At 41.1% G+C, this 24759-nt stretch overlaps 3 protein-coding genes across 8 annotated transcripts in view; 2 read left to right on the top strand and 1 right to left on the bottom strand.

The window, feature by feature from the left end:
* Positions 1-4095, bottom strand: part of LOC125897757 (solute carrier family 22 member 4-like) — a 29951-nt gene extending 25856 nt beyond the window's left edge. For 2 of the 4 annotated variants that reach the window (XR_007450517.1, XM_049591105.1), the window contains exons 1-3: positions 2396-4095; positions 782-1146; positions 128-285 (exon numbers count right to left, since the gene is read on the bottom strand). The gene's annotated coding sequence lies outside the window, so the exon portion shown is untranslated. The remainder of the gene's footprint in view (positions 1-127; positions 286-781; positions 1147-2395) is intronic. The other 2 variants (XM_049591102.1, XM_049591103.1) reach the window with 2 other exon arrangements.
* Positions 1455-12971, top strand: LOC125897754 (sodium-dependent phosphate transport protein 2A-like). 3 transcript variants are annotated; one of them, XM_049591094.1, is made up of 13 exons: positions 1457-1735; positions 2044-2187; positions 4104-4247; positions 4358-4469; positions 4564-4759; positions 6330-6425; positions 7838-7889; positions 8190-8357; positions 9646-9762; positions 10648-10772; positions 11835-11947; positions 12123-12406; positions 12583-12971. In XM_049591094.1, exons 2-13 carry the CDS (start codon positions 2052-2054, stop codon positions 12888-12890), a joined length of 1851 nt encoding a protein of 616 aa, XP_049447051.1. In that variant the 5' UTR covers positions 1457-1735; positions 2044-2051; the 3' UTR covers positions 12891-12971. The 3 variants fall into 3 exon arrangements, with proteins under 3 accessions (XP_049447053.1, XP_049447051.1, XP_049447052.1); XM_049591095.1 differs by having other exon boundaries at positions 2036-2187; XM_049591096.1 differs by lacking the exon at positions 6330-6425 and having other exon boundaries at positions 1455-1735.
* A 2152-nt stretch (positions 12972-15123) lies between these two features.
* On the top strand, positions 15124-20205 carry LOC125898413 (uncharacterized). Its single transcript, XM_049592203.1, has 6 exons — positions 15124-15158; positions 17618-17676; positions 17932-18255; positions 18416-18739; positions 18985-19110; positions 20004-20205. Exons 2-6 carry the CDS (start codon positions 17625-17627, stop codon positions 20048-20050), a joined length of 873 nt encoding a protein of 290 aa, XP_049448160.1. The 5' UTR covers positions 15124-15158; positions 17618-17624; the 3' UTR covers positions 20051-20205.
* The last annotated feature ends 4554 nt before the right edge of the window (positions 20206-24759 follow it).

Genomic DNA, 24759 nt, shown 5'->3' with positions numbered 1-24759 from the left:
AGGTAATGAAAAAATAATGACCAGTTTCCAATGTAGTCTGTTCCAAATTAAGCTGGCACCCTTATATCATTTTCCATTATACAGAAATAACTTTGTGTGCTAGTTTGACGCTAATGGCAGTACTCACCAGGTTGCTTAGGTGCCTCTGTTGTTTCACACCAACATCCCTTTTCACTCTGTCGTGGTAACGTCCCTAGAGGAAATATCAAAAAGGCCGGGTTGTTGTTGCCATACAGTTGTCCACGGCAGCAGATTGCTCTATGTTTCTATTGGTCCAAGTGACGGCTGTGACAGGAGAAGTCGTGAATGACAAAAAGAAAATTAAACATGCTTGACTTTCTGTCAGGATGTCGTGAGGCATTCCAGATGTGGCATCTGTTATGTCTATTATGTCTATTATGACACACTACACAAGATAAAATGATGGATTCTTGGGTAAGACACTCATTGTCGTCCACAATCCAAGCCAACACTGTACGACGCTGTGTAATACAATAGTGAGGTGCCCATGAACATTAAGTCATGTTTTGCTTGGTGTATTCATTTAATCAAGATACAAAACCTCATTGTCAACTCGCTGTGTTTTTTTTCTTTCAGGGCAGCTTTGACTTACTGTAAGTCATTTAATTGTAACAAGCCGTCATACAATCTGTGAAATTTGTTAATGTTTTTTTTTAAGATCACTTTTTCAAGTGGATTTTGTCCCCCATCGCTTACAGTGGAAGCACATTACGAAGATATCTTGTAATGTGTTTGTGCCTTTATATCAGGTCCAACTTACCCTGTAATCCTCAAAGATGATCTGTAGAGCCTCCACTTTGTTCATCTTAGCCGCCTGTCTCACTATGGCCTCAGCCTCCTCTCAGCCAACTCTTCCCTGAGAGAGCAACCACCGAGGAGACTCTGAGATGAACCTGCCTCGGTATTCAACACAGAGACAGACTGGTTGGGACAGTTACACAAAAAGACTAGTCTGTAGTATTAGGCCATGGGAAATTGTTAGAATATCTGCATGTATATTTTTTTTTATTATAAAGAAGTAAAGTCTTATTATCTTTGCAGGAAACAACGGGACAGCCTCAACACTTGCAAACCCTGATGTGAGTACACATTAGGGCCATGACAGTACCTCACAAGTGTCCACATCTGAAAAAAACAAAACAAAAAACTTGACGAAATACTGTTACTCAATCTTAGGATACAATTTGAAAAAAGTAGCGGTGATGCTTCAATCAACAAACATGACTATAACCAGCCCAGGTCTGCGTCTAGGTGTTGCCATTTTACTTTTCTGTGCAGTAGTCGACTTAATCCTCGTAATATATGCATATGGCAGTGTGGCCTAACACTAAGGTGTGCACAGATAGCTTACAGATGAAGACAAAGAGGGATTAACAGAAAAAAAAGGAATGAGTCTAAGCTGTTCATTATACCATCAGTCATTCATGCTCCACTAACAGAGTTAACCTACACGACACGGTAGCACCTCCCTTTCTTTTTCTGCCTTTTCTCTTTTCTCTTCCTTCTCTTTCTCGTCTCCATGTCTCATTTTGCTGCTCTTTTCCTGTTTTTTAAATTATATATTAGAAGCATATGAGGCAAAAACAATCTTTTGTCATCTATTTTCACTCAAAACATTTCCCTATATTTGCGTTTCTCTATTTCTTGCTATCAGCTGCAATTTAAGTCAGCGTTCACTTTTTGACCCAGAGGTGCCATTTCATCAAAACCCAAGGTATGTTGAACAGTAGTATTTGTACCAACTACTGCATGTGCTTATATCAGTGCTAATTGAAAGTATTTTGCTATATTTCATGTGTGTTTGGGTCGCTGTATTTTTCATAGTGAGTGCAATTTGTCATGTTATTAAAATCACAAAACAGTGTATAACCAGAGTATTCTCCAGTAGTAGTGTTAATCTTCAAATGACAATACAAAAAGCTATCCCAACTACTTCCACCCCTACTGTCACTATATAAGTTACTACTGTATTTATAAATTCTGCTGCTGCTTATAAAAATATGACATTATTGAGCCAAACAGATCTGACCATGGAAAGTCCAGTTGGAACACAACGAGTGAAAACTGTGATATCTGCTCTCTGCAAAATCCCTCTTCTCTTCCTGCTCCTGTACCTCTTCGTGTGCTCCCTTGACATTTTAAGCTCAGCCTTCCAACTAGCTGGCGGTAAGCAATCCCATTATCACTATCTTTCATCAACTTTTAGACCTGGCAGTGCTCAGAACTCACAATGTCATTTCAATGCATTATTCAATAAAGCAATATGTAGTGTGGAAACTACATCCAAACTGTAGTTTACTGAAGCACCAGTTACTCCACAATGAAAAGCAGGTAAACTACATCTTAACAGCTTAGTAAGTAAATCTAGTCTCACCCAATGTCAGCTGGGATGGGCTCCAGTCGCCTGCCACCTTGTAACTGGATAAGCAGTTTCAGAAAATGAATGAATGAAGGAAAACTGGCTACAATAAGCAGTTCAACTACATCAGTGAAAACTAGAAAAGCACTCAGAGAGTGCAGACCTCTGCCAAGTAGGTGATATTCCCTCCCCCTCTGCATCAGATTTTGCAGCCTGCATCACAATTAGGTTATTTGCATCACTATCATTATTAGGTTATATATGCCTTCACCATGGAGACATGGTGTGGTGTATTTATTTTGTACCAACACAGAATATTATATGTTTTTTTGTATTTTTCACTTTCTTTTTTTCCAACACGAAACATTAATTTCAATTTTAGAATTACAAAAATATTTAGCAAGTAGAACAAGACGTGCTTACCGGCCACCAGATGGCACTATTTTCACCGTCTCATTAGAAATTGGAATTGCTGCTGAGGCTGTAAGACCATAGACTTTGTTTATTATTTTATCCACTTTGCTTCAACCGATCACCACCAAAATTTTATCATCTGTGCCTTGTCCCATTATCCACCTTTCCTGAAAATTTCATCAAAATCCGTTCATAACTTTTTGAGTTATTTTGCAGACAAACAAACAGACAAACAGACCAGCGCCAGCGAAAACATAACCTCTTTGACTGAGGTAATAATCACAATCTGAATCTCACGGTGTGACAAAGAGGTATGACTAAACTGGCACTTAGTTAAGTGTAGGCGTAAACCCAACCATGTGTGTTTGTTTCTGAAGGAAACAAAAGTCAATTTGCAGTGTTGTACCGACGCAGCGCATTTATGTTGAAAGAGAGTAAACGATAAATTTCTTGTGAAACCAGAAGTGTATTTTGAAAGATGACAATGCATGTAACAGGCAGAACTTCACATGGTGTCCTGGAACATCAACAAGCAATGCACCCAGGGTACCTTGCATGTCATAGGAAAGCCTATGATGAAACGTCAACATGTGATGAGGTCAGAGTGAGAATGTGCATTTTACATTTTTTTGCCTGCGTACTTGTTTGGCTGACAGTTTTTCTTATCACTGAGGTAACACTAATTTGACATAAAGTAAAAAAAAAATAACAATAAAAGCAGCTTTGCAAGTAGCAAGCTACCTTTGCCATTTTCTTGTAGCTTAGCTTGCTATGTTTCTCTGGAGATAGCTTCAATAAAGTGAAACTTTATTTTGATGTAGAGTAATTGGTAGCTACGGAAGATCCCCGAAATAAGGAAATCAACACATATAATGACACTTTGATTACCATGTCTCACAAATATATCTCTTTTGCTTACTGCTAGAAGACAGTCACCATGAAGACACTACATACACACTTACAATACAAATACAAACATAAATGATTATTCAAAAATGCGACAGCTGTTAAATCAGATAATAGCATACTTCTCATTTTTATCTTACGGTTCTTATTTTCTAAAGTACACTTCTTATTTTCTTGCAAAGCAAACAACTCATGTTTTAAGCAACAGCTGCGGTTAACTACTTAGTCACTCTGACTATGATCTCCTTCATCATTTACTCCTCTTCATCAACATATTCTACATAACTACACCCTATACTGGATGTAGCTGCATGTTTTATTTGCTATCATGGATGCTCAGCTTGATTATGAACAGCAAAGATATCCTCCTGTCTGTCTCTTTTCTTCTGTCTCTCCTTTCCAGGCAGAGTAGCAGGAGATATCTTCCAGGAAAATGCCATCCTGTCTAACCCAGTGGCAGGGCTAGTGGTGGGAATACTGGTGACAGTGTTAGTCCAGAGCTCCTCTACCTCGACCTCCATTATAGTCAGCCTCGTCTCTTCTGGTTGTGAGTTTAAGTATAATTAACATTTCTACAACAATGTTAGTCACAGGTAATATTTTTAAAACATGTAACGGCAGCATTTCAGATAATCAAACTAAACTTGTTTGGTACAGTGCTGGATGTTCAGTCAGCCATTCCTATTATCATGGGCTCCAACATTGGAACATCAGTCACCAATACCATTGTTGCTCTAATGCAGGCTGGGGAGAGAGATGAGTTTGAAAGGTAAAGCTGCGTGTGTGCATTTGCCCCTGTAAAGTATGTTATATATATGTAGGTATGTTTGTGTAAAAATAAGATCTTGAAATGTTTTTTACAGGGCATTTGCTGGAGCTACAGTCCACGACTGCTTTAACTGGTTGTCTGTGTTGGTGCTTCTCCCTCTGGAAGCTGTGTGCGGGATGTTAAGGCGACTGTCACAGGTCGTGGTCGACACACTACAGTTCGGTACTGGAGAAGAAGCTCCTGAACTTCTGAAAGTCCTCACTGAGCCACTCACTGGAATGATTATCCAGGTACTGGTACTAGAAAACTTTGCAATCCAATCTAATGCTTTTTTATCAATTATTTGTTTTTAGCAAACATAACAGCCTCCATCTCAAATTGAAAAACTGGCATAAATTGGAATTTGCACACCCAACCAAGTAGAGAACGTAGAGTACATAAGCTCTCATAAGAAAACGTCACCTATTAAACAGATCTTCCACATTTATTTTACATCAGTTCAGTTGAGAACCGCAGCAGGAATAGAATAAATGAAGCAACAGTGCTCAGGGGCACAAGATAAAACTAGAATTACCACCTCGCATTTGTATGCCTCACATCAGTCAAATTACAGTTACAGTTTACATCCATGTTGGTCCAGACTCAAAGGTATAGCCATGACTGCTGACATCACTTAAAATACAGATGTTGCTACAAAGAAGCTACATATTCTACAACATGGATGCTTCTCACACATTCCACACAGAGCCGGCAGGTAATATTACCATCACTTTACTAACTGTGAAACCTCTTGAGACATAAAAGCAGCAACAAACTGTAATTCTAACCAACTACTAACCAACGATAATGGCCGCATTTCCCAGTTAAGAGCGATCTTTGGACTTAAGAGCGCAGTTAAGACACTAACTGAGCAAACACTAGCTGATGAGGCGTTGTATCTCAGCTGTTACTTCATTTGGACAGCCCGGTCTGACAGCACATCGAGTGGGCTGAAGTGCTGACGCACAAATGCATTTACATATACGGTTTGGCTTTGCACACGGAGACGCTGTTGGTTAGCAGCTAGAATACGCTGTAAAGCAGCCATGGTATCTCACACGTGTTATGTGGCAACGCCTTTATATAGAGTTGCGGGTGGAGCGTCCCTTAATGAGGTTCCAGCTGAGCTCAATTACACCCGTCAGTTGCCTGATTTCTGTGAAATGTCACAGGTTTGGAGGGTGGATGCATTTCTGTCAGGTGTGGGATATGTGCGGACAAATTATGATAAATGATAGTCATGATGATTCATTTTATTTGTGTGCCTGATGTGCACAGCACATACAGGAACACACTTATTATTCCTCATACTTATTTTTCTTCTTCTCATTATTTTTCTTCCGCCACATTTCGATGCGTAACTTGTGCCACAGCTTTGAGCGCACACAGGGTCTTCATAAAACATAGAGATTCAAGATTCAAAGTGTTTATTGTCATATGCACAGTAAGGACACACGTTTCCCTGCAGGATGAAATTCGTTCTTTTCTGTCACCAATTAATGCTAAACAATATAAATCTGAAGTATAAAATAGATCAAAATATATACAGTGCGCACTGTTTTAACGTCTCCTTGCTTAGTGTAATATTAATTTGCCTGACGCAGCTGGATCTGTGAGCGTTTGGTCGCTAAGAAGGCTGTTAAGAGTGGGTCAGCTCGATCTTACGACTCCTTCTTAGTGAAAGATCTTCTTAAGCTAAGAGCGATCTGGGAAATGCGTTTTTCTTTCACGGGAGGCTTAAGAGCGTTCTTAAGAAGCTCTTAGCGCTAAGGGCCATCTGGGAAACGCGGCCAATGTCACAACATGATTCTCTCTATGTAGCTGGATCAGTCAGTCATTACAGCCATTGCTACTGGAGACCAGAGTGTGAGGAACAAGACTCTGGTGAAGCGCTGGTGTCAAAGCACAACCATAAAGGTACTGGTAAGAAGCAATTGGTGCTTCTCAAAGTCAAGGAAGGATCCTTAAATGGCTGAATTTCAAATCTAAGGCTCAAGTCAAGGCTAAGTCATCGGATCCCACCAAGGATTGTTCCGATGTCAAGGATGCTTCAAATTCGACCAAGGGCCGATTCCCTCCTTTAGAGAACTTTCAAGGATACATGCGTCTATCCTCAGCATGCATGAAGTACCCACAATCCTTTGCACACCCTTTACCGGAATTGAGGGTGAGGCATCTTTAAAGGGATAGTGCACCCAAAAATGAAAATTCAACCATTATCTACTCACCCATATGCCGAGGGAGGCTCAGGTGAAGTTTTAGAGTCCTCACATCCCTTGTGGAGATCCAAGGGGAGAGGAGGTAGCAACACAACTCCACCTAATGCAGGCTTTCGACGCCCCAGATTCAAACGTCCAAAAACACATAATTGAAACCACAAAATATCTCCATACTGCTCGTCCGCAGTGATTCAAGTGTCCTGAAGGCCCGACATAAAAAGTTGTTTGGAAAAACGTCATCTGAACTCTGTTTTTAGCCTCACTGTAGCCTGCAGCTCTGACTGCCTCTCTGTGCACCGCGCTCACGTGTGCACACTTGCAAGTGAGACCAACGAAAGCACGTGAACACACATGAATGCGCTGCCCATGTCTCACAGTCTCGCACAAGCGGCAGTTAGAGCTACAGGCTACAATGAGGCTAAAAACAGAGTTCAAATGGCGTTTTTCTATCGGGGCTTCAGGACACTTGAATCACTACGGACGAGCAGTATGGAGATATTTTGTGGTTTCAATTATGTGTTTTTGGACGTTTGAATCTGGGGCGTCGTCAGCCTGCATTAGGTGGAGTTGTGTTGCTACCCACTCTCCCCTTGGTTCTCCGCAAGTGATGTGAGGACTCTAAAACTTCACCTGAGCCTCCATCGGCATATGGGTGACTAGATAATGGCTAAATTTTCATTTTTGGGTGCACTATCTCTTTAATGATGCACACCCTGGCACTCGCTAGCCTCTTCCGATGTGTGTTCATTGAATGCTAGGCAGGAGTCTTGCCTAGCCTATGTAGGACCCAACTTGGAAGGGCCTGTCCTACCAAGGAAGCATCCTTGACTTTGAGAAGCACCAACCATGTCCCATTTTTAATGTTAATTTCTTACATGTTTCTTCTCTCATCCCAGTCGCTCTGTGACATATTTGTCTTACTTTTAGTTAGTGTGTGAAAAGACACGTCTTGGTTATAAGCATCATGCTCGTACATTTAACGTGCAAAACTAGAAGTGTGGTTATCATTATAATGTATTTAATATTACTGTTACATTATGTATGTTGCATTTTAAAATTGTCCCACCATCTCTTTGCCTCAGTCTGCACTCTGTTTATCATTGCTGACAGGACAATGACACATCCTGGGGAACACACAACCTCTCAGAACATACACTGATATGTATGCCATTTTGACAGTTGACCTATTTCTGTGATTTAAAGTTTTTAACTTCTCTTTGAATGAAAAACATCTCTCCTCTCCTCATATATTTTCCCTTCTTGCGTGTTCTAATCACTATCTTGAACCTTCAATCACCAATAATCAACATAACCTATAAATTAAACACACTGATTTGTCAGTTTGTCAGTTGTTCTTGTAGGGTAGCTTTCCTCCCTTTACATCTTGGAAGTTATATTTTGTTTCTCACTCAAACAATCTTGTTCACTACATCAAATGTCACATGTCTGTCTCTCTGGTCAGGTAGGCATCTCTTTGTGGACTGCACTTTGTCAGACTTGGCCATAGGTCTGATCCTCCTGGCCTGCTCTCTGTTGGTGCTGTGCAGCTGTCTGATACTGCTGGTTAAACTGCTCAACTCCCTGCTGAAGGGCCAAGTAGCCAGTGTTATTAATAAAGTTGTTAATACAGGTAATACACAGTTGGAATATAAAGCTCTTATCCTAAATACATCACAGCTAAATGCAAATCTTTTTAGAATATCGTAACCTTAAAGGGATAGTGCGCCCAAAAATGAAAATTCAGCCATTATCTACTCACCCATATGCAAATGGAGGCTCTGGTGAAGATTTAGAGTGCTTACATCCCTTGCAGAGATCGGCGGGGGGAGCAGCTAGCACACCTAATGGCAGACGGCGCCCCAGATTCAAACGTCCAACAACACAAAATTGAAACCACAAAATATCTCCAACATGCTCATCCATAGTGTCCTGAAGTGCCTCGACATAAAAAGTTGTTTGGAATTGGTCATTTGAACTCTGTTTTTAGCCTCACTGTAGCCTGTAGCTCTGACTGCTTCTCTGTGCTCCGCGCTCACGTGTGCGCGCTCAGGGCGATCGGTGATGCACGGTCTCTGAAGAGCAGCAGTCTCGTCATTACTGATGTTCATTCTCAAGTGCAGGCATCGCCAATTCCCAGTCTGAGCAGCAAAGACTTTCCTCACCCGTTGGCATTGCTTTGCATTTGAAACAACTACACCACCAGGTTTCCAGTGCTCGACTCCGGTATTCTGTGGCTGGCTGAGGGTTAGGCTCATGAGCTGCGGCGGCTGCTTCGTCCAGTAGCCTGAGTTCCGTGCGTATACTCGGGCTCAAACAAATACGGCTCAACAAAGAAATGCTGTTCCTCCTCAATTTCAAAGTCTTCAGACATGTTGGGCTGTCCTTTGCTAAAAGACTGTAGTGCAAATTATCTTTTAGTTCTGTGGTTACTGTTGTCTCCCCCTGCGGTGCACGTGTCACGTGATGTAAACACGGTTAAGCAAAGCTCATGCTTTTGCTGGACAGAGAAGCAGTCAGAGCTACAGGCTACAGTGAGGCTAAAAACAGAGTTCATATGACATTTTTCGAAACAGCTTTTTATGTCGCAGCTGCAGCACACTTGGATCACTACGGATGAGCAGTATGGAGATACTTTGTGGATTCAATTTTGTGTTCTTGGACGTTAGTCTGGGGCGCCGTCCGCCATTAGGTGTGCTGGCCGCTCCCCCCGCCGATCTCCGCAAGGGATGAGCACTCTAAAACTTCACCAGGGCCTCCCTCGGCATATGGGTGAGTAGATAATGGCTGAATTTTCATTTTTGGGTGCACTATCCCTTTAAGTCGATATTAAATTGAATAATGTTATCAGTGATTATGTATGGGAGGACACATTGCTCTTTAAGATTCCCTCTCCTGTCCTGTCTTGTTCTGTCCTGTAGATTTCCCCTTCCCTTTCACCTGGCTGGCAGGATATCTGGCACTACTAGTCGGAGCAGGCATGACCTTCTTGGTTCAGAGTAGTTCTGTCTTCACCTCTGCCATCACTCCCCTCGTAGGTAATACATACGCACACAACCACAACATGCATGGAGTGATTTTTATGCCTACCAGACTGAACTTCGCATTGTTTTTTACAGTGGTTTCCCGCACATTTCATAAATGTCACATTAGTTTTACTACTTTATTTACTATGTATTATACATGGTAATAAGCTGTTGGTAACAAAAAATTCTCACAACTTTTTCCTCTTTTGCTGTCGACTCCAGCCATAAATAAATTACTACCTCAGTGTTTTTACAGTTTCAAGTTAGATGCAGCACTGTCCTGCTACTGGTCCAACATTAACAGGACCGCAGCAGATAATGGTTAAGCATGTTTGTTAAAAATCCTCCATGTGTGGGAGATTAATTCAGTCCCAGGCATAAAATAAAAGAAAAAGAAAAAAGTTGCTTGGTGTGGTTTCCCACATATCAATTCTTATAAGTTTTTTAACTTTTATATTGTGCCATCAGCTATATACAAAAAACAGACTAATTACTTTTCATCTTTCAGCCAAATTTAAAATATTTGCATGGACTTTCACACGTTTGATATGTTCTGCCCTCTCACAACTCTTGATTGCTTAAATTCTAGTGAGGTGTCGTTTTGGAGCTCCACTGTGCTTAACCCGAAGCATGTCTATGTGACAACCTCCATGAAAGCCTTGTTACCCATTAACATTTTTGGAGTCCTATATTAATCTTTCGGCACTTACGTGTTCTGACTGTGTTAGTACAGTCGATCTGTTTTCTTTTTCAGTTCAGCTTGTGTCCTGATCTCTTCTTTCTTTTATTTTGTGCTTTAAGTTGAATTTCCATTATTCTAGATTTTGTCGAATGCAGAATGAAAGCTATCGTATAACAGCTGTAGAACCTGTTGTTAATCACACTATGAACCCTCAGGGATCGGTGTTATCAGTATTGAAAGAGCCTACCCTTTAACCCTGGGGTCCAATCTGGGAACCACTACAACAGCTACACTGGCAGCCCTGGCTAGTCCTGGAGATAAACTAGCTGCTGCCACACAGGTATACACAAACACACACATGCAGATAAAACTGACAATTCACAGTTACTCGTTGTGTCTCTCTGCGGTGCCAAATGAAACCCATCTCCCCACCCACCTCTGTCTGTCACTCATTCTGTTTATTTCAGTTTCTCTTGAAACACCCACACAAAACCACATCTCTTTCCCCACTGCCACTGACATTACTGCTGCTATGACTGCAGTGCAACTACAATTATTAGTGCTGACTGTGTAAACATATTGTCCCCCCCCCAACACATGAGCCTTGGCAACCATTCGGTCCAGTCCTGGCAGTCAGACCACTCAGAACACCACCACCATAGGAACCATACATCAATGCTCTGCAACACCCAAAACATCACACACTAAGAGACACTAAGAGAGCGCAGACGTCACAGAAACCACATAAAAAGCACTGTGGTCTTAGCAACCACCGAGCAAAGGTCTACAAACCACTTAGTCACACTCCCGTAAAGTTTTGTTCCACTGCTAAGCACACTAAATATTAGGCTTTTTAAGGTTTCCAATATGTTTGAAACTGGAGCTGAAAAATTAGTCCATTAATCAAAAGAAAATGTATCCGCAACAGTTTTGATAACTGATTCATTGTTTCAGTCATTTTTCAAGCAAAAAAGTTCAGCTTCTCAAATGGTACCATTTTCTGCATTTCTCCAGTTTATACAACCGTAAATGAAATATCTTTCTGATTTGGTCAGACAAATCAAGACACCTGAAGATGTCATCTTGGGCTCTTCGAAATTACAATTGTGGTATATTTTGTGTGTTTACTGGTATTTGTAATCAGCTCCCATATTTAAGTGGGCACAAACTGTGCATATGCTTGCTCTCTGGGGTTTATACTGTAGTTTTTGACAGTAAAGAAACTGTGATATGACTAAATATAAGCATCCTGTTGCTTTCATCTCCTTTACCACTGTTCTGTTTTCTGTCATATACTTCCTCTTAAGTTTATACAACACATGCCATTTGACTCAATTTCCTTTGGATTCATCTCACTGTTATTTTATGTCTCACTTTATCCTCACCTTCTTTTTTGTCTCAGGTTGCTTTATGTCATTTTTTCTTCAACCTCCTCGGTATCCTGCTGTGGTATCCCATCCCAGCCACCCGTTTACCCATACGCATGGCCTGTGCACTTGGCAACTGCACTGCCAGGTACAATTAGAAATTATTTGTTTTTACTCTTAACAAGATGTGTTAAACATAGGAGCTGAACATCAAGGAAAATCTAAATATTCTGTCACTGAAAAATAGAAACTATGTTTTCTTGAATAAATCTCCACAGTGAATTAAACAATAAGATAATCTAACATGACTCACACATACACAGGTACCGCTGGTTTGCCGTTTTGTACCTCCTTCTCTGCTTCCTGCTGCTCCCATCCCTCGTGTTTGCCCTCTCCATGGCTGGTTGGAAGGTGATGATGGGGATTGGTGTACCAGTCATTACGGTGATCATATCTGGTGCAACAGTACACGTGCTCCAGGTGTGCAGACCTGATTGTCTGCCACTTAGGCTGCAGAACTGGGACTTCCTTCCTGTTTGGATGACCTCGCTGCAGCCCCTCGATGACCTCATCACCAGGGTGACCCTGTGTTGCAGGCAGGGAAGAGGTAAATATAATATCTAAATGAATTACCTGTATGATTTAATCACATTTCTATCTGTTCCCTCTTAGCTAACACTGTGATACAAACACCTTACTTCCTGCTTGCATTATGACACTGATTTACCTCTTCCTGGATGCTGTCCCTGCAGACTGACCCTCCTCTTGATGTTTTGTTCCCAGGTTTGAGCTGCAAGGGAAATGATGGCCCGGTAACATCACTGGAGGGCATTACTGTCAACACGGAGAGAAAAGTCAGAGAGGAATGGGAGCCGAGTGAGGAAGGACAGGAGAGTAACAGCAGCTGGCAGAAACAAAGAGAACTGGACAGACATGGATGCTGTGACCTACAAGACAATGAGGAAAACAACAGAGGAAACACAGCAACCGATGTGTCTTCAGAGAACAACAAATTAAACTTGGCTGCAGTGTGGTTCATAAAGAAAGACACAAACAATCAGGGCACTCAATTCAGCAGTACTCGCTTGTAGTGCTTGTGTCTAAGGTGTGCTAGATGTTGCATGAATATACCTGTGAAGAAGTCATCAAAAAATAAATAAAAATGATAGTCATGTGCTGAAAAACAGCATAAATGTAACTGCCACCAACTAATTGACCTGCAAGGTGAGTTACTGTAAATTTAAGGCAGATGGTCTGCTTTCAGATGAGTAAGGTATAAATGGTTAATAAACAGCATTTTGGATTCTTAGCACAATACAGAGGGATAATCATTAATAGGCTGGCTTATATTTAACGCAGCTGATGTCAGAGGACTTTCAACCATGGCTTTAAATCAACCCATCCACTGTCTGTAACCAGTGATACTACTCAGGTTCACAGGAGGAGGAGGGGGGTTGCTATCCTAGCTGACATTGGACAAGAGATGGGGTACACCCTAGACAGGTGGCCAGACTATCAATGGGATGACACACAGACGGTAAATTTAAAGTCACTAATTAACCTGCATGTCTTTGGACTGTGGGAGGAAGCCAGAGACTCTGGATAAAACCCCAGTAGGAGAACATGCTAACTCCACAAAGAAGGGCCCCAGCCAGCTGGCAGGATCAAACCAAGAAATGTTGTTTTGTTTTTTACAGGAGAATGCATTTTACAAAAGGTATCATCAAACATGAATGAATGTCATGTTACTTGATCATAAACAAAACTTATTGGTGCTGCAGTTTTTCACTGTTAGTGTCACATTTTGTTTATTTCACACACTGTGACATGTGCAGCCTGTAGGGAAGTTTAGTGATGCAGATGTTTGTGAGCACTGAGTACTGTGCTGTATCCGTTTTGTAAATAAAACATTTGGCTATGCAGTACATTTCACAAAGGTTCTGCATTTAAATATATGACATGAGAAACAGTATGATAAGCAGTGTCCTTCAAATAATATTTCTCTGAGAAACTGGTAATATGTGCAGAGGAGTGGCCAAACGTAGGTCACCTTATAATGTAAGCACTAAGGGAAATAAAATTTAGTACCAGTTTGATAAACCCTTGAAACAGTCACACCTGTTGGCTTTTTGGCCTGCACCTGCAGTTAAAGTAAAGAAAGACCTCTGTCCTCTTCGCACTTTGTTTTTTTTAAATTTAGTTTTAAGTGCTCTGCGTTTATAAAAAGCGCTGGTATCAACTGTGGCTATTTCTAAACAGCCTTTAAAAACTAAAATATCTGCAGCAGAACAAAGTGCCAAGTCACAAATGAAATGCTTACATTACTCTGTGTACGGCAGGACAAAACACACGGCAGGAAGCCGGAGTGTATAAAAGGCAATGCTCGTAATTAACCCATTTACATGATTCTATACAGCGAAGTTCACAAGTAAGTGATTAACTTTTACATTTCGCAAATACCTGAATATGCTAGTGCACCTTTTTCCAAGTCAATTGTGTTTAATTGCACCAATTTAGTCTCATCACAGCATTTACATGAATTAATGTAAGTGCAACTTGATCTTTACAGAATTTAAAACTGATGCAAGAGGTTCACATACAGTACTTGTTGAGTTGTATGGTATTCACAAGGGATCAGATTCCTCTTTGCACGATTGTAAGTGCTGAATTTTGATAAGCCTGTCATCCTCCACCCTTGCAGAGAGAATGCAGTGCTGACAACCCAAAAGTCTGCATAAACTGTAGCAGTTTCAAAGAGCTGCAGAAATAGAGCATGTCACCGCAACCACCTCATCAAGTAGCTCAGAGGCCAAACTCAACTCAATCAAAGTGCACAATATACTTCCTGTATTATCACAGTCCTTTACAAATACAGGTATGTGAAAATGAAATACTGCCAACAGTAAGAACTTCTGAATGTGTATCTGCTATAATATTTGCTTTTAGTGCCCCCCCTTCCTTCCATATCAGGCTGCTCTGTAAAATGAATTAGAAGCAAAGACTATTTGCTATAATCTAGTATAATCTAAGTATAAAAAAGAAAGAAAGGCAAAACATGTTTTTGGAAGATAGAACCATTCACATCCACACATCACATGATAATCTGCATCAAAGACTCACAGAGCAGTCAACATTGTTTCAGTTTTGAGAAACCACAGTTTGTGTCTTCATCTGAGAGCTTCCAGGTATAACATGTTCACTGGCCGGTTGTGGGTGACAGCATCATAACCGCTTCCTTGACTACTATCATACAACAAGACAAAAAAAGAAAAGAAAAAAGAAGCATAAACCAGCTTTCTGTCAGTGGAAAATTCACAGGTCAGCCTTAAACAGTCACGAAGAACACCACTGTGAAGGAGGTAAGTGACAGCTGAATTTGCTGAATTGTGTATTTTTTTCATTATCTGGGGTGTAAAATCTGAAATGGTATCGATTCTTATCTATTTTCTGAAACAATCCGAACACACTATACATACTGTTCCAGCTTAGTTTTTATTAAGTATGCAAATATTTAGAAAAACAGTTGATTGTTGAGTCAAATACTGATGCTTTGGGTTGGTGGTTTGGTCCGACCAGCAACCGAAAGCATTGGTATTTTTGTTAAAGGTAATTTTTTGGCATTTTGTGTATATTAAACAGATCCAAAGTGAAGGGGGAAAAGGGGGGCTAAGACATGCAGCAAAGGGCTGCAGGTTTGAATTGAGCTCATGGCCAGTGCGGGCAGGACAAAGCCTTTATGCATGGGGTGTTCCCTCGACGAGGTGAGCTAGTGGGCACCCCCAAAGCATTGGTATTTGACGATATGGGAAATAATCAACAATCTTTCTCCAGAATTGCACACAGCACCTTAATACGGAAGCGTATTGCATTCACTTTTTTCCTGAGTTGAGAGAGCAGTAGAACAACAGACGCTTTCATTCCTTTCTTGAGAGCTCGATATAATGGAAGCAAACATGACCTGATTGTTTAGTTTATGGTGTTATCATTAGTTTGTCGACTTTACGCAGGCACCTGACCATCTACAGTACAGGCCAAAAGTTTGGACACACCTTCTCATTCAATGCGTTTTCTTTATTTTCATGACTATTTACATTGTAGATTCTCACTGAAGGCATCAAAACTATGAATGAACACGTGGAGTTATGTACTTAACAAAAAAAGGTGAAATAACTGAAAACATGTTTTATATTCTAGTTTCTTCAAAATAGCCACCCTTTGCTCTGATTACTGCTTTGCACACTCTTGGCATTCTCTCCATGAGCTTCAAGAGGTAGTCACCTGAAATGGTTTTCCAACAGTCTTGAAGGAGTTCCCAGAGGTGTTTAGCACTTGTTGGCCCCTTTGCCTTCACTCTGCGGTCCAGCTCACCCCAAACCATCTCGATTGGGTTCAGGTCCGGTGACTGTGGAGGCCAGGTCATCTGCCGCAGCACTCCATCACTCTCCTTCTTGGTCAAATAGCCCTTACACAGCCTGGAGGTGTGTTTGGGGTCATTGTCCTGTTGAAAAATAAATGATCGTCCAACTAAACGCAAACCGGATGGGATGGCATGTCGCTGCAGGATGCTGTGGTAGCCATGCTGGTTCAGTGTGCCTTCAATTTTGAATAAATCCCCAACAGTGTCACCAGCAAAACACCCCCACACCATCACACCTCCTCCTCCATGCTTCACAGTGGGAACCAGGCATGTGGAATCCATCCCTTCACCTTTTCTGCGTCTCACAAAGACACGGCGGTTGGAACCAAAGATCTCAAAGTTGGACTCATCAGACCAAAGCACAGATTTCCACTGGCCTAATGTCCATTCCTTGTGTTTCTTGGCCCAAACAAATCTCTTCTGCTTGTTGCCTCTCCTTAGCAGTGGTTTCCTAGCAGCTATTTGACCATGAAGGCCTGATTCGCGCAGTCTCCTCTTAACAGTTGTTCTAGAGATGGGTCTGCTGCTAGAACTCTGTGTGGCATTCATCTGGTCTCTGATCTGAGCTGCTGTTAACTTGCGATTTCTGAGGCTGGTGACTCGGATGAACTTATCCTCAGAAGCAGAGGTGACTCTTGGTCTTCCTTTCCTGGGTCGGTCCTCATGTGTGCCAGTTTCGTTGTAGCGCTTGATGGTTTTGCGACTCCACTTGGGGACACATTTAAAGTTTTTGCAATTTTCCGGACTGACTGACCTTCATTTCTTAAAGTAATGATGGCCACTCGTTTTTCTTTAGTTAGCTGATTGGTTCTTGCCATAATATGAATTTTAACAGTTGTCCAATAGGGCTGTCGGCTGTGTATTAACCTGACTTCTGCACAACACAACTGATGGTCCCAACCCCATTGATAAAGCAAGAAATTCCACTAATTAACCCTGATAAGGCACACCTGTGAAGTGGAAACCATTTCAGGTGACTACCTCTTGAAGCTCATGGAGAGAATGCCAAGAGTGTGCAAAGCAGTAATCAGAGCAAAGGGTGGCTATTTTGAAGAAACTAGAATATAAAACATGTTTTCAGTTATTTCACCTTTTTTTGTTAAGTACATAACTCCACATGTGTTCATTCATAGTTTTGATGCCTTCAGTGAGAATCTACAATGTAAATAGTTATGAAAATAAAGAAAACGCATTGAATGAGAAGGCGTGTCCAAACTTTTGGCCTGTACTGTATATGAATTAAAGACAAGAGTATCTCCCATTGTCTCAAACCCAAAACAAAGTAAAACTGGATTAAACTAAACAAGCAGGTCATGTTTTCTTCCATTATATCGAGCTCTCAAGAAAGGAATGAAAGCGTCTGTTGTTCTAAAATAACATCTGATTTTTGTGCTTCAACAGAAAAACAATGATTTCTATCTACATGATCATCGCTCTGGCAACAACAGCTCTGGCTAAAGGTATTTAATTCAGTCTTTGGAGATTGGCAGAGAAATTAATGAAATACCAAATTTAGAAATGCAGTTTAAGTTCTATTCGATGTTTATTTCAACACTTGAGCAGCAAAATAAAACATAAAAAATAATGATATCATAAAATGCTGTAACGAAAATGTTAATGAAAAGTTTAGAGTAACACTGAAATGAAATGCTAGACCCAAATTGTTTTCATCTGTTTCTTACAATAAGCATTTTATTAATATTCTTTTTATTTAGGATCTATCGAATGCAACTTCATTGAGCCTGCTGGAGCTCAGCTGTGTTTTGGAGCAGTGGGACAGCTGTTGATTTTCCATCTGCCAAATACAGCAAATACAGATATTTGGCTGAAAAAGGATAATGAACATACAATTTTTAAGAAAGTCAAAAACAAGACAGTGACTCCTCATGAAGAATTTCTGAATCAGCCTAAAGTCTTCCCTAATGGAACAATGAAACTAGGAAATGCAATGAAGAGACACACTGGAGACTATGTCTTGGAAGTATTTGGATCTAATGGGGTCTTACTGAAAAAAGTGAAAATGCATCTGGAACTACAAGGTGGGTAAATATATACGTGTATATAAATATCTCATCATCAGAACTGTATGTTGAGCGAACATTACATTTGGAACACAGTCTATGGTCAGCAGAATTGGTAGTGTTTTCTAATTTGTATTTTTAACTGAAGACACTTCATATGTTACTCTCTGTCTTCCAGCTCCAGTGTCCAAGCCAGCTGTGTCTCAGAAGTGTTTGTCACCAGAGCAGATGAACATCAGCTGCTCCTCTGAGGGAGATGAAGCAGAGTTCATTCTGACTTTGGATGGTTACTCACTGATTCAGACCAGAGCTCAATGCCAGTCCCAGAGCAGCTCAACAGAAAATGCACAGTCAAAGGCGAGGAGTAAAACTGAACAAGACAAACCCACATTTTCGAATGTTACCATCAGCTTACACGGTCAGCTGACAGGAAACGTGATGTGTCGTGTTTGGAACAACGTCAGCAGAGATGAAACACTTCTTCATCTGACAGGCTGCACAGGTACAGAAATTAAAGAAGTGTCAGTTCCTACTTTTTGGATCACATTACCTCATGAGGACACAGATGAGGCGGACATCTTGCCAAATCTAAGATAAATGTGAATTATTTTGCCCTTTTCCCATCTAGATGGGACAGATTAACACATTTGTTCAGTTTTTTGTAACTAATGAGGCTTAAGAATCACAACAAAATGTCTGCATCACTACAGTCATTACTTTGGGCTGATATGTGTTTGCGTTTTCTAGCTTTCCTATCTCACTCCCCTCTTGTTGTGGCTGTGAGAGCCGGTGTTATCGCTCTACTTCTTTTGGCTTTGTGTCTTGGTATCTGCCATGTACATAAGAAAACAAGACCCAAGACTGTGAATGAAGGTAAGAGAATATAATTTCTAGGTTAGCTACCATCCTTCTTATTTTAGTTTATGTTTTGGTATAATGTCAGTAGTCTTGTTTGTCACATCTGGGCTGAAGTGGTTTCAATATAGCCGCATTTTTAATGTGGATGGAGGATAATGAGAAACTTCATTTGAAGAAATTATGGCACATACTCTGAAACGTTTTATTGTAAAGCATTCTGCTAAGTGAAGCTATGTGAATCATCCTCTTCCTTGACTGGGGAACTGTCTGTTTTCTTGTCCTTCAAACTGAACCACAGTATCACATTCACACATCAACCTTGTGTCTCAATACAGACATTTAAAAGGGACACTTTGCCAATTTTTAACCAGCTTTGTATCATAACAGGATGTGCAGTATGTGTAAATGAAATGTGATAACTTCCCTCTATCTTACCAGCACCCAGATCTCCATGCTCATCTCCCCACTCAAATCTTTTCACTGGCTCTGGGGCTCTTGCTCAAACTACAGTTTGTACTTCTGCATTTCAGGAAGTGGGCGCCATACTTTTTTCTGTATTGTAAAAATGACTGCAAAACAGCTCCGTTTTATGAAAGGACCATCTGTCCAGCAGTGAAACGGCTCTGTAAATGACGAGGTTGAAGCAACAAAGACTATGTTTTTACTATAAAATTATAAATACGCCTCCAGTTAATGGTAATTGAATCTAATTTTAATGTAGCCATATCATTTTCATCTCACTGCAGCTTTTTTCTGACTTATCTAAGAAGTACTTCACAGTTACTAACCCAAGCATCTACAGTAATATTGTTTGTGAGAAAAAACTTTAAAGTTACACAAAGATGTGCTATAAAAATGTTCTTTTTTAAAAGTAATTCTAGGCTTGTTCATGTTTTTTATTGTTCCAGGTGTCTCCAAAAGATGGCATTCTCTCCTGAGCTGTTACAAGACATAGCATGATCATCATATAAATCATCATGCAACAGCACTTGCCTAAATTCTCTAAAAACAGCAATAAACTAAACCCTTTTAAATATACATATATTTATATATCCTTTCTGTGACAAATAAATACACTCTTATTCATTATAACTGTTCTCCTGTTAAATTAGGCATTTCTTCTTTTCATTTGTCACCAACTATTTTGAAATTGCACTATTTGTTTTTTTTAGGTTTTGTTTTTTTGCCTTCATGCATTTGCTTTCCAAATACGACATAGCTATTTTACAGTGATTTGCTTTGTAATTGTGTCTGCATTGTATAAGATTTTTTCTAAATAAATATCTAATCAGAGTCTTACTGGTGCCAATGATCAGCACAATCAACTGATTTCCTTTTTCACTCAAGTGTTTTACTGTTTCCTGTCTGTATTTCACACACCATCAAGGTGAAAGGTAACACCTGTTTTAAGTCTCCAAACAGCTGGTTAAAAGTTAAGAGGAGAGATATCTTTAAACATAAACTGAACTTCAGTGAGATCAGGTTCTGGACCATGCTTTCACATCTCCTCTTAGAGCATCAAACCACTGTGTGACATGACACATTTAAAACGTTAAGTCCATCGAAATGATGAAATCAGATGTGACAACTTTAAATGAAAAAGAATATTTGTCCTCACAATACAACTCCTCAGCAACTGTGCAGAGAGCAGGTAGTCACCACTGCAGTGCCCCATAGAATGCAGTGTCATTGTTTGACCACAAGGTGGAGCCAGAGGTCCTCACATGTAACCTGACAGTAACTACATTTAGTGAAGTACTGCACAATGTCGAGGTACTTCAGCTTTTCTCGTGTAATTACATTTCATGCGGCTTTCATGGCATCCAACACTGACACATCAGTCACAAACACCACTGTTGCTCTAATGCAGCCTCGAGAATGAGAGAGATGAGTCTGATGAGTAATGTTGTGTACTGAAGGTGTGTTTAGTTGTGCTTGAAGAATAAGCTTAAGCAAACATTAAATCCCAATTACACACTGAAAAACTGGCATGAACGCAGTCTGCACATCAAACAGGAAGCAGAGAAAGCTTTCTCATCAAAAATGGTTTACAGAGCTGGATCTACATGTATTCTTTTTGTGTCTCTGTCCATGGTGCTGATGTCATTGTCACTACTGCTACTGCTGGTCTTAGTGCTAGTGCTCCACAACAAGCACAGAGTATTTTGACATCAGCTACATCATACACATTAGCAACCACCTTGCTACAACCCCTCAAAAACGTAAGAGCCACCTAAATAACAAGCAATAGCAACTATGAATCCATGCTCTGACAAGCATCCAGAGTGTCATAACAACTACCTAACAAGAACCTACAGATAACGTAGGAACTCTAACTGCAAAAGCAGCTAGCACCACTCTGAGAGCCACATAGACGCTGTGTCCATGTACACCTTTCAAAACACCTTTCATTAGCCTCACAATCATTCACACAACACAAAAGTAGGCATGTTTTGCTTAGTCAGTGAGCACAATTAAAAAATATTGAGAATAATTAGGTGTTTGTTTTGTATTATTTCAGTTACTTCAGGGATATTTTCAGCCTGAATGCTCTGTAATGCTGAAGCTCTGAGGCAGGCATGTCCACAGTCTGTAGCCTGCAATGCAATGATTTCAAACGGCCTGAGGCTTGTCTCTCAAAATACACTGTATGTGGCCCACTACACAATATTGATAAATCAAGCAAGTTTACTTTGAATTTTTTCCCTTCACCTCTTGATGGCAGCACTGTCATACAGTTAGCAGACATGCACCAAGCAGGAACAACACAGGTCAAACTCATGTGTTTTCATAAACAGAGAGTAAACAAGCAAACAAATGGTGTCCTAGCAAAAGACATTTCTCCCTAGGTGGCAGACATGGCCACAGCAAAGAGGCGTCGACAACAAAGTGAAATACTTTTTCACTGAAAGAGGAAACAGTTGATTTGTCTCATCTGCATGGGATTTTTTTTTAAATAACCCTTATGATGCAAGAAGTAGTTTGCCCCCAGCTATTTTCACACTAACTGATCTGGTCCCCTTTCAAGAAAGTCAAGACACCCCTGTCTGATGCAATGGAAACACAGCTGGCCACAAACCAAAACAGCAGAAGATTAATTTGCACCTATCTGTACATTAGAGATGACAAGCAGCAACTTGACGATCACAGTGCAGAGCACAGGAGAGAAAACTCTACAGCACTGCACCCACCATACTACTGTACACATTTACACAAAATGTCTAACATTTTTGCTTGAAAAATGTCACAAGCTAGCTGATAAAGACGAGCATTCCCAGACAAATATTACTGTAATTTAGCAAAACATAAATAAGGGGAGAACATGCTCTCTCTGCTTAATTAAGTTGATATTTCTCAGTAGTTTCACCTACGGGACTCACAGAGCTGTGAGATTACTTGTTAAACCCCACAGCACTCACATTACGAGTGCTGACAAATTGCTTCAAGTTCCTGATTTGAGAGGCAATGCTGGGTCATTTCTAAACGTATGATATGTATTTTTGAGCTGTATTGAAAAAACATTTAAATAAAATAAAATGTGAAAATGTGTGCCAAAACATATCTGGTTATTGTCTGGTACCATGCTGTCACTGTCTCTGATTGACTTTTATGAACAAAATTAAATCCAAAGATCTGCAAATTTATTGTCAACATCCCATAAACACATAATTTTGTATTCAGCTAAAAATGTGAAAAAATCTGTTGCAATTTTTGCACCTGATGTTCTTTACTGAGTTATATAAAGAAATCAAACTCTTAAAAAACTCAAGTAGTTGCCCGTTTGCTTTATTGTAGTGTTGAATGCAAACAAACTGGAAGCAAACAGCTATGTGTGTCTGTGTTTGCACTGCTGTTTACAGCAGAGGCAGCAAGTCGTTCCTGTGGTCCTATGTTTCAAAGGAACCACGGTTGTGGCAGAAAAAAGAAAAAAAGCTGTGGTTTTTAAGTCTCACACATATTTTTAAATTTCACATTATCCCAGTTGCCTGTGGTTTAGTGATGCAGGTGTTAGTAAGCACAGTGTCGTATATAGGTTTTAAACAAAAGGTTTGGTTGTTAGAGGTTAGTGCAGTTAGAGGCAGGGAGTGTTTCTTGCTTCGCGTGTCCTTTGTGCAAATTACTTTAAGAAATGTACAAAGCAAAAATATGTGTTGTAATAATAGGTTCTATTACACTTAGTAAAATACTCATCCCCCCCATCAGACACATAAGTAGGCCTATTGAAAAATACTCTGCTATGATTAATATTTGGTTCAACCTGGTTTTCCCACATAATAAGTAAATAGATATGTGAGGTCACACACTCACACGCACGGGTACAGATGGAAGGCACTCTCTGCCCTACCGTCCACTCTCTTCCCAGACCCAGCCTACTGCAAGAGAATCAGAACCAGGTTACCAGCATGCTTTTACGGTTTGACTGTGATTACCTGATTCTGTCCAGCTGTCTGATCGCCAGCTGAGACACTCCCCCTCCCTCCTCCAGCAGCCGGCAACTCAACCACACCCCACGGCCACATACCCCCACCGCCCGACTTAGGCCACAAGCCGACTCTCGACCCTCTGTTGTACAGGTGCTGTTGCAGCTGCTGGGCCTGGAGCAAATTCTCCCATGATAACTGCCCCAGTGAGTGGAGTTTTGCTCGCAGGTCCAGTACGTACTGAACCTCGCTCTTACTGGTGCTCGGATCCTCCTCCCAGCTTTCCTTAACCAGGCCCAAGAAACTCCGAGGTTTTCTGCCGAACAGGAGTTCAAAGGGAGAATATCCCGTGGAGGACTGGGGAACCTCCCGCACTGCAAACAACAGAGTGTCACAAGTGTAATTTGGATTCAAAAGCAGTTCACTGGAAATCGGGAACAGTTGGTAATGACCTTTAATATCCTGGCAGCAAAACAGGAACTTGAGCAGACGAATAAACTCAACAGACGTGACGTGACGTGAGTCCTCGGACCCGTACAGTTCAGTTCTTCAGCGGCCAGGAGTAAAGGTAAGGGGCTTACTGGGGACGAGACAGCCGAGCCGAGGTGTCCAGAGCCGGAAGAGCCAGCCGGTGATGCAGAGGTGCCGACGAGGTGCGAGCGGCAGAGGAGCCGGGGCCAGGCGGAGGAGTCGAAGCCAGGAGAGCAGACCGATGAAGCAGAGGTGCCGGTGAGGAGCGGGCAGTAGGGAAGCCAGGGCCAGGCGGAGGAGTCGAAGCTAGTAGAAACGACAGACAAGCACGTGATCGAGGACAGAAGGCAGGTAAGTTTACCAGGAGACAGGCGAGGAGAGCAGGTCGGAGGCAGGCAGGGTCGGCAACAGGATCTCAGGTAGGTAATGAGTGCTGGAAAGTCTCGCATGGATGCAGTAGAGTGGAGCAGAGGCAGGGAGAGTGGAAAATTACTGAGGCAGAGGGATAGGAGGGAAGACAGGGAGGATGAAACTGTGACACAGAGGGTCTAACCATTTATCCCAATTACGGCTATCCTCGTGCACGAACTTAGGAATCATGTTCTTTACTGTCTCATTAAACCGTTCCGCCAGGCCGTCGGTCTGGGGATGGTAGCCTACACACTAATCTGGACTGAGCGGACGCCCAGTAATTCGGACAGATTGCGTAGTGTTCGTGACATAAATGATGTGCCCTGGTCAGTAAGGATTTCTTTTGGAATCCCAACTCGGG

The sequence above is a fragment of the Epinephelus fuscoguttatus genome, linkage group LG12 (genome assembly GCF_011397635.1).
Source record: "Epinephelus fuscoguttatus linkage group LG12, E.fuscoguttatus.final_Chr_v1".
In the NCBI taxonomy this organism is placed as follows: domain Eukaryota; kingdom Metazoa; phylum Chordata; class Actinopteri; order Perciformes; family Serranidae; genus Epinephelus; species Epinephelus fuscoguttatus.
The sequence above is the reverse complement of the archived record's forward strand: the minus strand, read 5'-3'. Positions and strand labels throughout refer to the sequence as shown.

What these genes read in the sequence shown, in the direction of transcription:
- LOC125897754 (XM_049591094.1), top strand. Translation starts at nt 2,052, where the DNA reads ATGGAAAGTCCAGTTGGAACACAACGAGTGAAAACTGTGATATCTGCT. An exon ending in TCACTGGAATGATTATCCAG is followed by an intron (nt 4,760 to 6,329) that starts GTACTGGTACTA and finishes CTCTCTATGTAG; the next exon opens with CTGGATCAGTCAGTCATTAC. An exon ending in TAATAAAGTTGTTAATACAG is followed by an intron (nt 8,358 to 9,645) that starts GTAATACACAGT and finishes TCTGTCCTGTAG; the next exon opens with ATTTCCCCTTCCCTTTCACC.
- LOC125898413 (XM_049592203.1), top strand. Translation starts at nt 17,625, where the DNA reads ATGATTTCTATCTACATGATCATCGCTCTGGCAACAACAGCTCTGGCT. An exon ending in AACAACAGCTCTGGCTAAAG is followed by an intron (nt 17,677 to 17,931) that starts GTATTTAATTCA and finishes CTTTTTATTTAG; the next exon opens with GATCTATCGAATGCAACTTC. An exon ending in TCATCTGACAGGCTGCACAG is followed by an intron (nt 18,740 to 18,984) that starts GTACAGAAATTA and finishes TGCGTTTTCTAG; the next exon opens with CTTTCCTATCTCACTCCCCT.